Source organism: Gossypium arboreum, chromosome 1 (assembly GCF_025698485.1).
Source record: "Gossypium arboreum isolate Shixiya-1 chromosome 1, ASM2569848v2, whole genome shotgun sequence".
Classification (NCBI taxonomy): domain Eukaryota; kingdom Viridiplantae; phylum Streptophyta; class Magnoliopsida; order Malvales; family Malvaceae; genus Gossypium; species Gossypium arboreum.
In genome coordinates this window covers 104,941,159-104,954,780 of record NC_069070.1, presented here as the reverse complement: position 1 = coordinate 104,954,780, position 13,622 = coordinate 104,941,159, and the positions used below count along the sequence as shown (strand labels likewise).

At 31.4% G+C, this 13,622-nt stretch overlaps 2 protein-coding genes across 3 annotated transcripts; one reads left to right on the top strand and one right to left on the bottom strand.

The window, feature by feature from the left end:
* Positions 1-6,485: 6,485 nt before the first annotated feature.
* Positions 6,486-9,396, bottom strand: LOC128284388 (uncharacterized). Its single transcript, XM_053022402.1, has 4 exons — positions 9,266-9,396; positions 7,171-7,238; positions 6,961-7,010; positions 6,486-6,883 (listed from the first exon to the last, which is right to left on the bottom strand). Exons 1-4 carry the CDS (start codon positions 9,298-9,300, stop codon positions 6,668-6,670), a joined length of 369 nt encoding a protein of 122 aa, XP_052878362.1. The 5' UTR covers positions 9,301-9,396; the 3' UTR covers positions 6,486-6,667.
* Positions 9,397-9,609: 213 nt separating this feature from the next.
* On the top strand, positions 9,610-13,136 carry LOC128284350 (uncharacterized). 2 transcript variants are annotated; one of them, XM_053022374.1, is made up of 3 exons: positions 9,610-9,919; positions 12,531-12,814; positions 12,909-13,136. In XM_053022374.1, exons 1-3 carry the CDS (start codon positions 9,818-9,820, stop codon positions 12,928-12,930), a joined length of 408 nt encoding a protein of 135 aa, XP_052878334.1. In that variant the 5' UTR covers positions 9,610-9,817; the 3' UTR covers positions 12,931-13,136. The 2 variants fall into 2 exon arrangements, with proteins under 2 accessions (XP_052878334.1, XP_052878340.1); XM_053022380.1 differs by having other exon boundaries at positions 9,628-9,919; positions 12,534-12,814.
* Positions 13,137-13,622: the final 486 nt, after the last annotated feature.

The following is a 13,622-nucleotide window of genomic DNA, read 5'->3' as shown; positions in this document are numbered from 1 at the left end:
TGATAAATTTGTCTGTAGCTCTGCCAATTCACTTTGAAATTGTGAGTAGTGTGGTTTTAGCTTCCTGTACATTTCTCGGTTCTATTTGCGAAGCATACCACTTGTAGTATGCAATTTATGCATAAAAATATATCCAACTAACCTAGAGAAACGAGATTCCCAAGACTTTTGTATAACGACTTTTCTTTATTGGTGCGTAGTCCACATTGCTTCAAATTTATATGGTTGATGGACAAATGGAAGTCTATATTTTGTGTAGAATAACATTTGACAATGATCCAAAACTAATATAGGTAAGTTTATTAGCGCTTGACTTGGACAAAGTTAGAGAGCTTCCGTATTTAGAATCCTCTATCCAATATTTCCCTGGCAGCATCATATCCTTCTCTTTTATTTGTCCATGTGAAATGATCCCTAGTATACTTCATTTCAAATAGTCCACATCAATTCAAAACCTAGTTGAGTTCCTTTGCACCAACAAGTCAGTTTTTGTGGAACGAAAATTTATCTTCTTATCTCAATACCTAATTGGAGTCACCTAATAAAAACAAAGCATCATCAAGTGAAACTAAAATATAAGTATCCATAATTATGTTTGAAACCAACTGCCATTTACTAAAATAAGGGTGTCCATAAACACATGACAACCCAAATCTGTAGTTTGAGCAATTCACATAACCTAAAATCATGTTGGGCTCTTTTATTATCGAACCTGAGTCAATACGCTATATGTTTAGCTTCGCTAATATTCACTTTTATCTCCGAGAGAAAACAAAAATTGGTTCGATGGTAACGGGCCAAATAGTAGTAGTGTTGAAATGTTCCAGTTTGGCTGAAACCTCGGACATTCCAAAATAGTGTGATCATGGTGTTGGTGCAAGTTGATTAGCCCAGCCTACTTAGGCCCTAGTGTCTTGTATTCAGTTCCCAAAACAAACGTGACAATGATAGAAGTCACAATAGCCCTTTAAAGGTTTGGCATTTGAGGGTGTTCCATACTACGTTCTACCATTGATGTTATGCTCATCATGACTTTCTGATCGATAGCTTAACCCATAGTAAGAGTTTGAAGGCATTTTCGTACTAGAAATCTACTAGCAACCTCACTATTCGTATCATCATCAGATCACTTTCTTTTAAAACTAGATGATCCCGAGTCGAGTTGCTTGTGACTTACTTTTTGCTTCCCTATCTTCTTAACTTGAAAGTCGTGGCATCATGTGGTATTTGATGTGATTGAAAGTTTGCTTGCATCTAAATTCACCTCCTAGTATCAACTCTGGTTCAAGTTTTAGTTGAGCTGACACTTTAAACTGAAAATCTGCGAAGCTCTTATGTCATCTCACTCCCACAGCACTACTTTCCCCAATGTCACGAGTAATAATCAAATCATAACCCTATGATGCAATCGTAAACTAACTAAAAATCTGACAAAGACAAGTACACCTATCAATTAATAATATAGCTACAGTGAGTAAAGATATCATTCCCACGGGGACTAAAAGTACTAGTAATTACTTTCTTTCTATTATTTAACCGATAAATTGGATAGATTGATTAAAACTAAAATTAACTAAATTAATTAACTAAAGAACACGACAAAGAACAAATCAGGAAAACAAACCATTAACAACTAAGAAGCGAAACAATACCCAGGAAAGAATCCATCTAGATTTCATCTGTCATTATCAATCTAAATTACACAATTTCTTCACTTAGTATCTTGATCTAGAGAAATCCATAAATTATGCTAATATCTCTTTCGAGAGTAAGAGCAATTGACTCTAAGTTGATTAATTGAAATTTCTTTCTAAATGAAACCCCGATTATCACATTAACTTGATTTATGGATCCCCCTATTAGATTTGACTCTAATTGGGTAGATTTATGTTGTCCTATTTCTAAGTTGCATGCAACTTCACTCAATTATGCTATATCTGTAACATCCCGAATTAGGGCCTAGTCGGAACAGTGGTTTCGGGACCACAAATTCGACGTAAGAAAATTTAAATTTATTATATTTTTATGGTCTACAATTTCACAGAATGATTTTGTGAAAATTTCGTTCGAAAATTTCGACGTTTGGGCACTCAATTTGGTCAAAAGGATTAAATTGTAAAAAGTGTAAAAGTTGAGTTCTACATGTTAGAGGTGTCTACTTTTTATGAAATTTTAACTGGGATGTCCTTAAATGGTAATTAGACCATTTTATAACTTGTTGGACAAAAATGACCTTGGTTGGGTAAATTTTGAAAGAATAGTAAAAAGGGCATTTTGGGCATTTAGGGGTAAAATGAATTAAAAGACAAATTTTAAAACCCAAATGTGTCCCTTCTTCTTGCTTCAGCCGAATGTACCAAGAGCAGTGATGTTTAGGGTTTGGCCAAGCTTCCAAGCTCAATAGTAAGTGATTCTGAGCTCTGTTTTTAACGTTCTATGCATTTTTGAAGTCCTGGTAACATGTTCTAGCTATTTCTACCATTTATTTGAGCTAGAGTTTGTGTTTAAAAATTTACCCATGAATTATATGCATGTATTTTGATGTTTAATGGTAGAATATAAAGGCTCGATGTGTAATAAATGACTTTTACTAAGCAATTTTTGATGAAAACGTCCAAAAGGACTGTTTTGTAAAAATTATAAAATTGATCATAAAAGGGTGATTTAGTGGAAATTATGGGCTTCCATAGTTATGAAAATGATTCGGCTAGGCTTGAAATGCAAGGAAATTGAATAAAAATCATTTTACGAGCATTGGCCTAAAAGTGCAAATATGTGAAAGTTTAGGGGTCAAAATGAAAATTTGTAAAATTATGATTTTTGGACCCATATGAATAATGTGACTAATTAGTAGGCTAAATGTGATATTATAGATCAAGAAAAATAAGATTCGGGCTTAGAACAAGGTTGAACAAGGTTAAGCACAAACTCGAAATAAATAGTCGTACTCGAAACCGAGGTAAGTTCATATGTCAATGATAATGCAATGATATTATTGATCATACTTGAACTTAAATTGATGTGTTAGCATTGTGTGATGGATATTTATTTAGTTGATATAAAGATTAAATATTGTAACAAATGCCTAAATAAAATTGTATGCAATGTCATGTTTATTTCATGGACTAATGTCTAAATAAACAAGAAAATGTGTTGAATTGGATGTAGATTGCATGATTAGCTATGCATAACGAGATACTTGACGAAAATAGAAAAATCCTGATTGAATAAAAAGGGAAATCCGATGGATAAACCATGGCTTACATGACTTGAGATCTTGCATGTGTTGCAGAAAAAGATTTAGCCCGGATGGGTAATCCTTTGATCTCAAATATAGAAAAGGATCTAGCCTGGACGAGTGTTCCTTAAGTGATCGAGCCTCCCGAAGAATATTTGTGCATTAAGGATTTAGCCCAGACGGGTAATCCGATTAGGGTCTGAATTTAGCCTGGACTGGTAATTCAGATCCGATCTCATTTGAGTATATGTCGTCGTAGGGGATTTAGCCTGGATTGGTAATCCCGATAATACTCTATGAGTTTATATTACGGGGGATTTAGCCTGGACTGGTAATCCCGCCGTAAGATGTGAGGTTCGTGAGAGTGTGTACTTGAGATGATCACTTGTATGACTTGACGGTAAATGAATTATCCATCGAGATTTCCTAGAAATTCAACGGGTATTATAATGAATAACACGATGAAAGTCCCAAGATGAGAGGTGATAAATGTAAAGTTAATCGATATGCTATGGATATGTATAGGTACGCACATTATACTCATAAGTATTGCCTTATTGGAATGTGATAAATGATGAGTAAGCGAATTCATGCATAAGTAGGTGTATACATGATGAACAAGTGAAAAGAATTGAAAGACGAACTATCCTTATGCTTATGATTATGAATTGTGTTACAATATCATGTTAACTTAGATTGTGTAATTGAATATGTGATTTATGCAATAATGAGTCCATGGTCATTGTGACAATGAAATTATGATAGCTATTGTGATTTTGGACCGAAACAGTGTTGAACAGCAGCAGTAGCCCAAATTTGAAAAATCACCATAAATGGTAAAAGTCGAATTAGAGGCTGAATAATATATGAAATAAAAGCTTAATGGGTCTAGTTTCACTTAAAGAAAACTGTGTAAGCAAAAGAATTTTGTATTATGAGATATTTGAATTCTTGTGAGACAGAGTTGGAGTGATTATAGACTCCCCCTGTCTTAACTTTGGAAAATCAAAAAAAGTTTTAAAAAAATAATTATGAGTTAAAATTCATATTACTGAAATCCTTAATGAGTATATTTTCAAGAGAAAAAGACAGAAACATTATCCGAGTCTCGTACTAGTATCTGATTTTGAGTAGATAAAGGTCAAAGTTGTCAGACAGCGAAATGGGGGAGAGTTTAAAGAATAAACTGTACTTATTGGCTAGACCAAAAATTATAAAAATTTTATGGTAAGAAGATATATGAGTCTAGTTTCAGGGAAAATTAACGGATCTTAATTTAGAATCCTGTAGCTTGATATATAAATAATTTATCGACTATGACTCGAGTAGACAGCTTGACCAGAAGATGAATAAAAATGTAATTATAGTTGTTTTACCTAAGAAAACATGTTGTTATAATGCTTATTATTTTCATATGGACTTACTAAGCATAAAGCTTACTCCCCCTTCCATTTCTTCTAGTATCCTCAATTCGGCTCGGGGTTGGAGATCATCAAATGCAACCTCACACTATCAAGCTACCATCTTTGAAGTATTGTTGAAACTTAATTTCTTCAAGTGAGTGGAATGTATAGGGACTTAATTATTGATATGTGCTTTTTTTTTTATGTTTTGGCCAAGCTGTTGGCTTGTATTAATTCATTGTATATAACCATGAGATGTAGCTTATAATGATTTTGGCTTGTAAGCCTATTAGTCCATAGTATGTGTTAATGTCTTGTGATGTGGTTATGTGATTATGCTTGTTCACTATGTATGAGAAGTATATGGTACATGTACATGATGAACGCCCCAGGACCATTTGAGATGGGCGTGGCCTTAAATTGAATGTGTGGCATGGTAGTAAGATGATAATGATTGAACATAGACAATTGTTAAATGTGTAGATATTAAGTGTTGGGTAATAAACACATGTATGACAACATGCAAATTATTTAATTGAATTTCACCAAAGGTTGATTAAACATTAAATTGATGTTATAATTTATGTCTATGATGTGTAAAAATATGGGGGGAAAATAATGTCAACATAAGGCTTTAAAAATAGCATAAGTGTTAGCTACATGAGTAGAAACACAGCCATGTGTCTCAACCGTGTGGAGGACACGGCCTAGTACACAGGCGTGTGGCCTGGTCGTGTGATATAAATTATTTTGCTGACGTCATAAACAGAGAGTTACATGGGCTAAGGACAAAGGCGTGTCCCAAGCCACACGGGTGTGTGTGACCACACGGCCACACCCACACGGGCGTGTGACTCTCCAAAGCAAGAAAATTTATTAAGTTGCCCAAAGTTTATCGAATGTTTTTGGTTTTGTCCCGAACCGCCCCGATGTATGTTTTAGGCCTCGAAGGCCTGTATAAGGGACGATATGCATGTGTTTGAAAAGTTTTAATTTTGGGCAAAATTTGGTGACCTGATTTTGTATGTTTGTGAATGTTTAAATCCGATAACGCCTCGAACCTTGTCCCGGAGTTGGATACGGGTGAGGGGTGTTACAATATCTACTCTTAAACAGGGACTTTTCCTCCTTTGATTTAAGCACATCAAACATGGATTAATAGTTCAGAAATATTAAAGCAATAATTAAGCACATATAATTGAGAACAAGATTCAAGTATTTATTGCATAAAACAAAATTCAAAAGACAAAATTCATCATAGGGTTCATCTGCCCTAGGTATTTAGAAAATTAGTTCATAATCACAAATAAAAACATCTAGAAGACAGTATAACTACAAGAAACAAAAAATCCATAATAAACTGTAAAGGAATTAAGACGAGATCTTTAATCTTGATGGAAATCTACTTTAGAGTCGACTTCAATCGTATTTTTTGAGTTTTTTTCTTCAGTATTCTAGGAAAGCTCACTCCTATTTAATTATAATTAAATAAAAGTATGTCTTCAAATTTTTTATTATTTTATTAATTAATGAGGTGAGTTAATATTATTCATTGATAATACATAAGACTTATGCACAGATAATTTATTAAATATTATTCGTGCAATTTAAATACAATTGAAGTAATTAAAATAAAGTTGAAAAAATTGAGCGAAAACGGGTCACAAGCCCAAAACAGAAATCAAACAGGCTTAAAATTTTTTATCAATGAAAATGGATTTTAGTGACCCTAATACAAAATCAAAAGACCTAGGACCCAAAATCAATAAAAAAGAGTTTTAGCAATTAAGCAGAATGGAATCATGCAGTAACCCAACAATTCAATTAGATCCGACATTCAAATCTTAAACCAAGAGCGAAACAAATTTATTGGATATCGATACCAAACATCACCCAACAAGAAGTATAGATAACACAAAGCCAGGAATCTTAGAGATTGACCAAAAAGAAACATATTTAAACAGAATGGGAACAACCTATTACGATTAAAACTTATCTATCCTTGAAAGTCACTTTGCTATCTACTTCAAAGGAAACCCATCAACCAAGTCTCCAAAGCTCGCCATCTCACCAAGTCATCGATTGCACTATTCAGCTTATCCCTTAGCTCATTCCTTCTCATGTTGAGAGACCTTAGGCTTGCCACAGTCTTGGCCGCATCTTGTTTGGATGCCATTAATGATTCAACCATCACTCTTTTATTGGCCAATCCAGTTTTAATCCGAAGAATTCTTTTAGCTTTCTGTATATACAAATACTATTTGACAATTTGACAAACTGCATGTATAATCTATCAATCACTAATTAATCACACCATACCTGAATGCTGGATTTGTACAGCTTTTTTCTACTACTTGCCCTTTTTCCTTCTGCTTGCGGGGCCAAAAAAATAACAAATCAAGTGAAAACAAAAGAAATAGTTAGGACTTTTTTTTTTTTTTTTTGCTTGGTATGTTTGTTGGTCGGAGATTGCTAAAATTATTTGTTTGAATATTCCTATTTTCAAGCATAAAAAAATTTATTACTCACCAATGTCACCTGTCATGACCCCAAGCCAGGATGAAGAAGCTTTTTTTTTCCCAAGTTTCTTACATGAACTGAAAGAAGATAGGAAGGTCAAATATTCAAAAATATGTAGTGGTTTAATGAGCCTAAAATTAATTTTGGTAATAAAATTTTTAAAATGTAAAATTATTTAGATATATTATATTTATTTATTTATTTATCAGTTAAAGTCACTTCAATGATAAAGGTTCCAACCTTTTTGCTGAAATTCTCCTTCCTCACTTTGTATCAAAGAAGTACATTAACTTATTTGGTTTAATTGTTTGCAATATAAAATTATCTTTAGTTAAAAATTATTAAAATATAGAAAAAGTTAAAACAATAAAAACATAGAAAATGTTAAAATTTTCGCTAATAAATAATTAATAATACAAATTTTCACTTATAATATAATCCATCAAATACAATATAATAAACAAATGGCAAGTTGTGAGGGTATAATTTACATATGCATGTGAATCAATCTCATCCCATGTGTTAGGGATGGGAGAACACTATTGGCGGATGAGCACAATGTTAGGGTTCAACAAAAATGGTTTAAAGTTATTAAGAATGGGATAAAGTTGTCACAGATTTCTTATTATTAAGATAAGGTTATTCATATATTACAAAATCCTAGTACTATTAATAATATTATATTACCGATTTAAAATAATCTTTCTTCATCTAAAAGAGAAGATTTAAAATAATTTAAATGTAAATTAACTTGAGTTTTCATGGGTTTGATGTTAATTTTATCTTATATAGCAAGTTAATTTCATTATTTTAAATATAGATTTTAAGGGTTAAAGTGGGCTTCCGTTTCTTAACACTAAATTAACTTGGATTTTAGTTGGGTTTTCAATTTGTGCGACCCTAATCTCATTCCGCTTCTCAATTGTAATGGATTATTAAGCTTTTTGACTCCCATTTTCATATTGAAGTAAGGTTTTACTTTTAATTATTAATATTAAAAATATACAAAAAAATAATGGAATTAAATATTTAAAAAACTTACAACGTCGTTTGGTTATTAAATATATAGTTTTATTTTAAAAACATTTTTCATTTTTATTTCTGAAAAATTTTAAAAAAATGCATTTGATAATTTAAAACTATCATATTAATTTATAAAATTATTAATAATACTTAAAAATCATCTATATACAAGTAACAAAACTTACAAATCAAATTATCATATATAATATGTTAGTATCTAACAATATGATTATGCCAATCGAGTGGCATGAGTATTACGTGGATTTAGGTGCGTTGAAATGCATTATTCTCCCATTTATAGGTCGATAAGAGTTATTAATAATTTTAAGTATTGTGTTAAAAAGATCAGATATGATCATAACATGATATTGTTTAAAAAAATAATATAATTATTAATAAAATTAATGAAAAGAAAAAACATTACGCCCAAAGTTTGCCGCAATCCAAGCATTAAAATTATTGGCATGGATTGAATTTTCTTGGATATACAATAAACTCCAATTTAAAAGCAACAATCAATGAATTCAGTCCCACCAAAGTTTTGTTGAGAATTCTTGACTAACCAAATATGTCACTTCTTTATTTCTTTATTATATGTGGATGTGCTTTGGATTTATTTTAGGTTGGGTTGACTATCTCCTCTTTCTTCTTCTTGTTTCTGCTTTTTGTTATTGATTTTCTTGGTGGTTAGAAGAGGAAGGAGGGAGGAGAAAGATTTGATGTGAAGTGGTGATTGGTAAAAAATGTTTATGAGTTTTATTATTATTGAAAGAGACATATCTGATGTGGTAGGATGTTCTACAAAATAATATTAGTAGAAATCTATAATAAATCTAAAACTATAGTTAAATAGCATCCACCTCCTTACCATTTCAACTAACATATAACTACCAAATTATAACACATTTAGACAGTAATAAATGTCAAACCTTTGCCTATTTCTTCCTGCCATATTACCTGTGTTCATCATTTTTATACCTAGCTGCCGTGAGAAGTGTCTCCCCAAAAACACTAAATTTATAATCCATGGAAACAGAGCAAAAACAATGATTAGAAGGATGCAGTGGATTAAAATAATTACCTTTCTCCTTTCAACAATTTCCGAAAACGATACATATTTGATCCTTCAGTTTAGATTTCACTAAATACTTCTCGCTTGGAGATAAGTGAAAACTAAAATGAAAGAACCAAATTAGATGTATCCAAGCCAGAAAGAACAGAGTAAACAAGAAGAGAAATTCTGGGATTTATGCAAGACTAGAGAGGGTTGTTGGGGGTTTAGTTAATTGTAATTTAGTCAATTGTTGGGTTGCTTTGTGTTTTCTTCTCTCCTTGGAAATTCTGTGGAGCTGTTAAAGCCTGTAAATCGTGCGACTCCTTGCGGGAATATTCTGCTCAGTTTCTTGGAAATTGATTGCCTGACTTGGATTAACTACTAAAAAGAATAAAAAAACATTAACAACACGATGCTACGGACGATGGTGTCAGTTGACTTGCGTAAGTTTGAAAATAATCGGTCGACACCGGTGGCAGCCGTGCGATCATTAGGCAGGACCACAATGGAGATGCAACTGTTTATAAGATATTGAAGACGAAAAGTAGAACATGCAAATGGTAGCTACGACTAGTGAGTATGAAAACAATGCAATGTTCCATGTTTACGAGTAGGAAAAAGAGACATCATTATCATACCCTTCCATTTCCAAAACCGGAACTCCTATGGAGATGCTATCAGGTATGCTTTTAATCTTCATTCATTCTTATTCTGCATCTACCCCTACGTAGTCTCACTCTTTTTTATATTAATAATATGCACCAATCTTTTCCAAAAAAATCAAGCTTTACTATATATATATATATATATATATTATATTTTATGTTAATAATATTCAATTAATTTTAATGATATATATATTTATATGATTGATATTTAATGCAAGATATAAACTGTTAGTGTAGATGAACTACAAACTTATATATTATTGTTGAGGGGAGGCACTCCTTTCGAAGAAATTTGTATAGTATCACTTGTCTAAAGTCAATAGGCCTCTTAATGGATTGATGTTATCTTCGGACCATGGATTGATGTTATCTTCGGACTAAGTAGAGGTTTTTCTCTCTCGACTCTATCGAGAGCCCAAGTATCGAAGGCGGGATTCATGGAGTGAGAACTCTTTATTAAATCAAGAGATAAAATAAGGGTTAGGATTCAAACCCTACCAAACACATAATTCTAATGTCCCTTGGTAGGTGGCCATGCACCATGTACAATCCAATATTATCTAATGAGACATTATCACTCTATGAAACCAGCCTTTGCAACTTGGATTCTCGACAAAGACAGGAGATAAAAGCTCCAGCTCGACAATTCCAACTCGTTGAGGGGTCTATTAGGACCTTTTTGTTTTGAGGGGAGGCTGATTCCTTTAGGAGAAGTTTTCAAAATGTTGTTCATCTGAAGTTGATGAACCACTCAACGGGTTGATGTTGTTCAAAGATCAAGTCAAGATTTTGTCAATGGCAAAAAAAAAAAGCCATTAATCTACCTCAAATTCCATTCCTCTTAAATATTTTCTGAAGAAAAATGTAGTTATAGTTCACTTTTAGTCCCAAATTATAATTTGACTATTCTATCTTCCTCCCAAAAACTTTAGAACTCGTGATGATCTAGGAATAAAAGAAAGAGATAGTGGGCGGTTTCTTGAAGAAATATCTCCAAGGTTTAAAAGATTTAAATTATAAACATTAATTAGATTAAGAAAATTACAGAAATATTTTTTGTGACTAAAATAAATTATATTATTTGAGAATACTTTAGTATTTTTATTTTAATAAAAACAATAAAAATATACATATTGTGGGAATCCACGCCAATTAGATTAATACAATTTTAAATTTATTACTCAACAAAAACTTCAATTTTTATTTTTATAAGTTTTTATTTTTAATATGTATAATTTATTGCATTATATATTTGTACTATTAACAAAGCGATGTCGCAAGTAGAAGCGTTCATGGGTCGAGCCCATGAAAGATATTTAGACCAATTTTCCTAGCCTAATCTGATCTGACCTGAAAAATAGGCTTACTTTTTTTCCTAAGCCTAATCCAATTTAAGAAAAGTAATCTTGGGTTTGACTTGACATGCCCATATTTAATTTTTATATTTGTTTTATTTAAAAATAGTTTTTAAAAATAGAATACGCTGTGAAAAACACTAAAATAAATGTTTTGTAACACATTAAAAATTATTTATATTAAAAATACTACCATAAATATAATAAATGTTTTATTATATTAAAAATGGAAATAAATATAGTAAATGTTTTATTGTATTAAATATAATTTTAAAATTTTATATTTTAGTTGGGCAAATATAATGGGTTTAAGTATTATTGGGTTAGTGATTTAATATAGATATGTATAATTATTTAACATATATAATTAATATAATTAATTTTATAACATAATATATTCGGCCGAGCCAAAAAAATATTGCCCATGGCCCAACCCATATAGAAAACGGGCTTTTGATTTTAGCCAAACTCATTTTTCGAGCCTCGTATTTTGGTCACCCTCCCATTTTTCTAACAAGCCTTCGGGTCTAGGCGGGTGGCTTGACCCATGAGCAGGTCTAGTCATGAGACAATCAGACAGCAACTCAGTTAGGGGAATTATGAGAATATCCTTCTGTAATTAAAATAAATATATTATTTTAAGATACTTTACTCTTTTATTTTAACAAAAGTAGTAAAATTTGCTGAACTCAAACCAATTTAATTGATAAAATTTTAAATTTGCCACTCAACTAAAACTTCAATTTATTAATTTTTTTGAATATTTTTATTTTAATATGCACAAGTTATTACCTTCATTAGTTGTATCTATACTATTTATAAAGTCATTTATCTATACTATTTATGAAACCCTTTGTTAAGTTGGTGTCACCCATTAACTAGGTCTAAACCCTAGGAAAATTATGGAAAAAATAAGTTATATTATTCGAGGGTACTTTAATTTTTTTTAACAAAAGTAAAAATAAAATTTGGATATAGTAAAATTTAATCTCATGCCAATAGGATTGGTAAAATATTAAATTTACTACTCAACTAAAACTTCATTTTAATATATTTTATTTAATTTAATTTTAACATGCACAATTTATTATCTTCATTAATTGTATTTATATTTTAAATCTGTAATTTTTAGACTGAGTAATCAATGGATGATCATGGACTGTGAATAGATCGCATTTTAAATTACAACATTTTTATTTAAGCATCCCAAAAAGTAAATTAATGAAATCTAAGAATTGCTTAGTAATTAGTTATTTCTTCCATACATAGCAGAAGAGGAAAAAGCAGGAAAGACTAAGCAGTCGCATGAAAAGGATAAGGTCGGATATGAAAGAAATAAGTGAAGAACAAAAAGAGATCAAAGAGAGGCAAAGAAAAGAAAGAGAAAAATTTGAAGCAATTGAATTAGAATGCGAGGAACTGAGAAACCAGACAATCCTCATAGCACAACAAACTGCGAGCACCCAAATTCGTCTTGCTCTAATGTTGCAAATCTTGAAAGCAAGAGAAAACCTAGAGTTCGACAAGGCAGTCATGCTCACTAATGCTCTCCGGTATTTCTCTTCTCCATCCACTATTATAACTGCTTAAGTCTTCCTACTTTTTTTTCCTGAAGCGTTTTTTCGTTTCATTTTTCTAAATTTACAGTGAAGTGATAGCGAGAAAATAGTACGAAATGGATGCATCGGAAAATGATGGTTGGAGTTGGAGGCGAGCTCTATTGTTATTTACTTTCTGTTTATGTTTGTCAGCAATTTCATCTAACCTCAACTACTATAAGCATTCAATCCCATGTAATGGTATATTGCAACTCTTAACTTCAATTTAGTTTGCATTTGCAATAAATTTGCACTTAAACATTGCCATTCAAAAATATTTGTCACTATTTGTATTTGGTGGTGCAGCATTTTTCGTCACAGCGTTCATAACAATGATGATATATTACTTTTGTCATGTATTTTTTAGAATATAATGACAATAATGTATAAGGTTACCCAATAATTAGTGTTAAGTGACAACTAATTTTATTACCGGATTATGTAAGATTTCATTGATCATTTGCATCGTCATCAATAGTGGAATAACTTTTATCATATAACTAATAAAAGTGACATCGGAATAGTATTAACCACATTCTGTATAACATCATTACCTAATATATAAAATAATTACACTAATGTAAAACATCGCATTTTAGTAAGTATTTACTAATGGACAGTTTCATCACCGAATTATATATCAATTCATCGTCTTTGTCAGGAGTAAAAGTTGAGCTATAGCAAGTAGACTGGCAAGAGGTACCATAGCTAGTTAGAGTTTTAGATTTAATGTATTAGGATAATAAATTATAGTTAACTTGTA

Excerpts from the sequence above, each read along its gene's own strand:
- LOC128284388 (XM_053022402.1), bottom strand. The coding sequence starts at position 9,300 with ATGTATCGTTTTCGGAAATTGTTGAAAGGAGAAAG. Across the intron at positions 7,011-7,170 it reads GGTCATGACAGGTGACATTG|AAGGAAAAAGGGCAAGTAGT; the intron begins GTGAGTAATAAA and ends CCCCGCAAGCAG. Across the intron at positions 6,884-6,960 it reads TGTACAAATCCAGCATTCAG|AAAGCTAAAAGAATTCTTCG; the intron begins GTATGGTGTGAT and ends TTGTATATACAG.
- LOC128284350 (XM_053022374.1), top strand. The coding sequence starts at position 9,818 with ATGAAAACAATGCAATGTTCCATGTTTACGAGTAGGAAAAAGAGACAT. Across the intron at positions 9,920-12,530 it reads TCCTATGGAGATGCTATCAG|CAGAAGAGGAAAAAGCAGGA; the intron begins GTATGCTTTTAA and ends TTCCATACATAG. Across the intron at positions 12,815-12,908 it reads ATGCTCACTAATGCTCTCCG|TGAAGTGATAGCGAGAAAAT; the intron begins GTATTTCTCTTC and ends CTAAATTTACAG.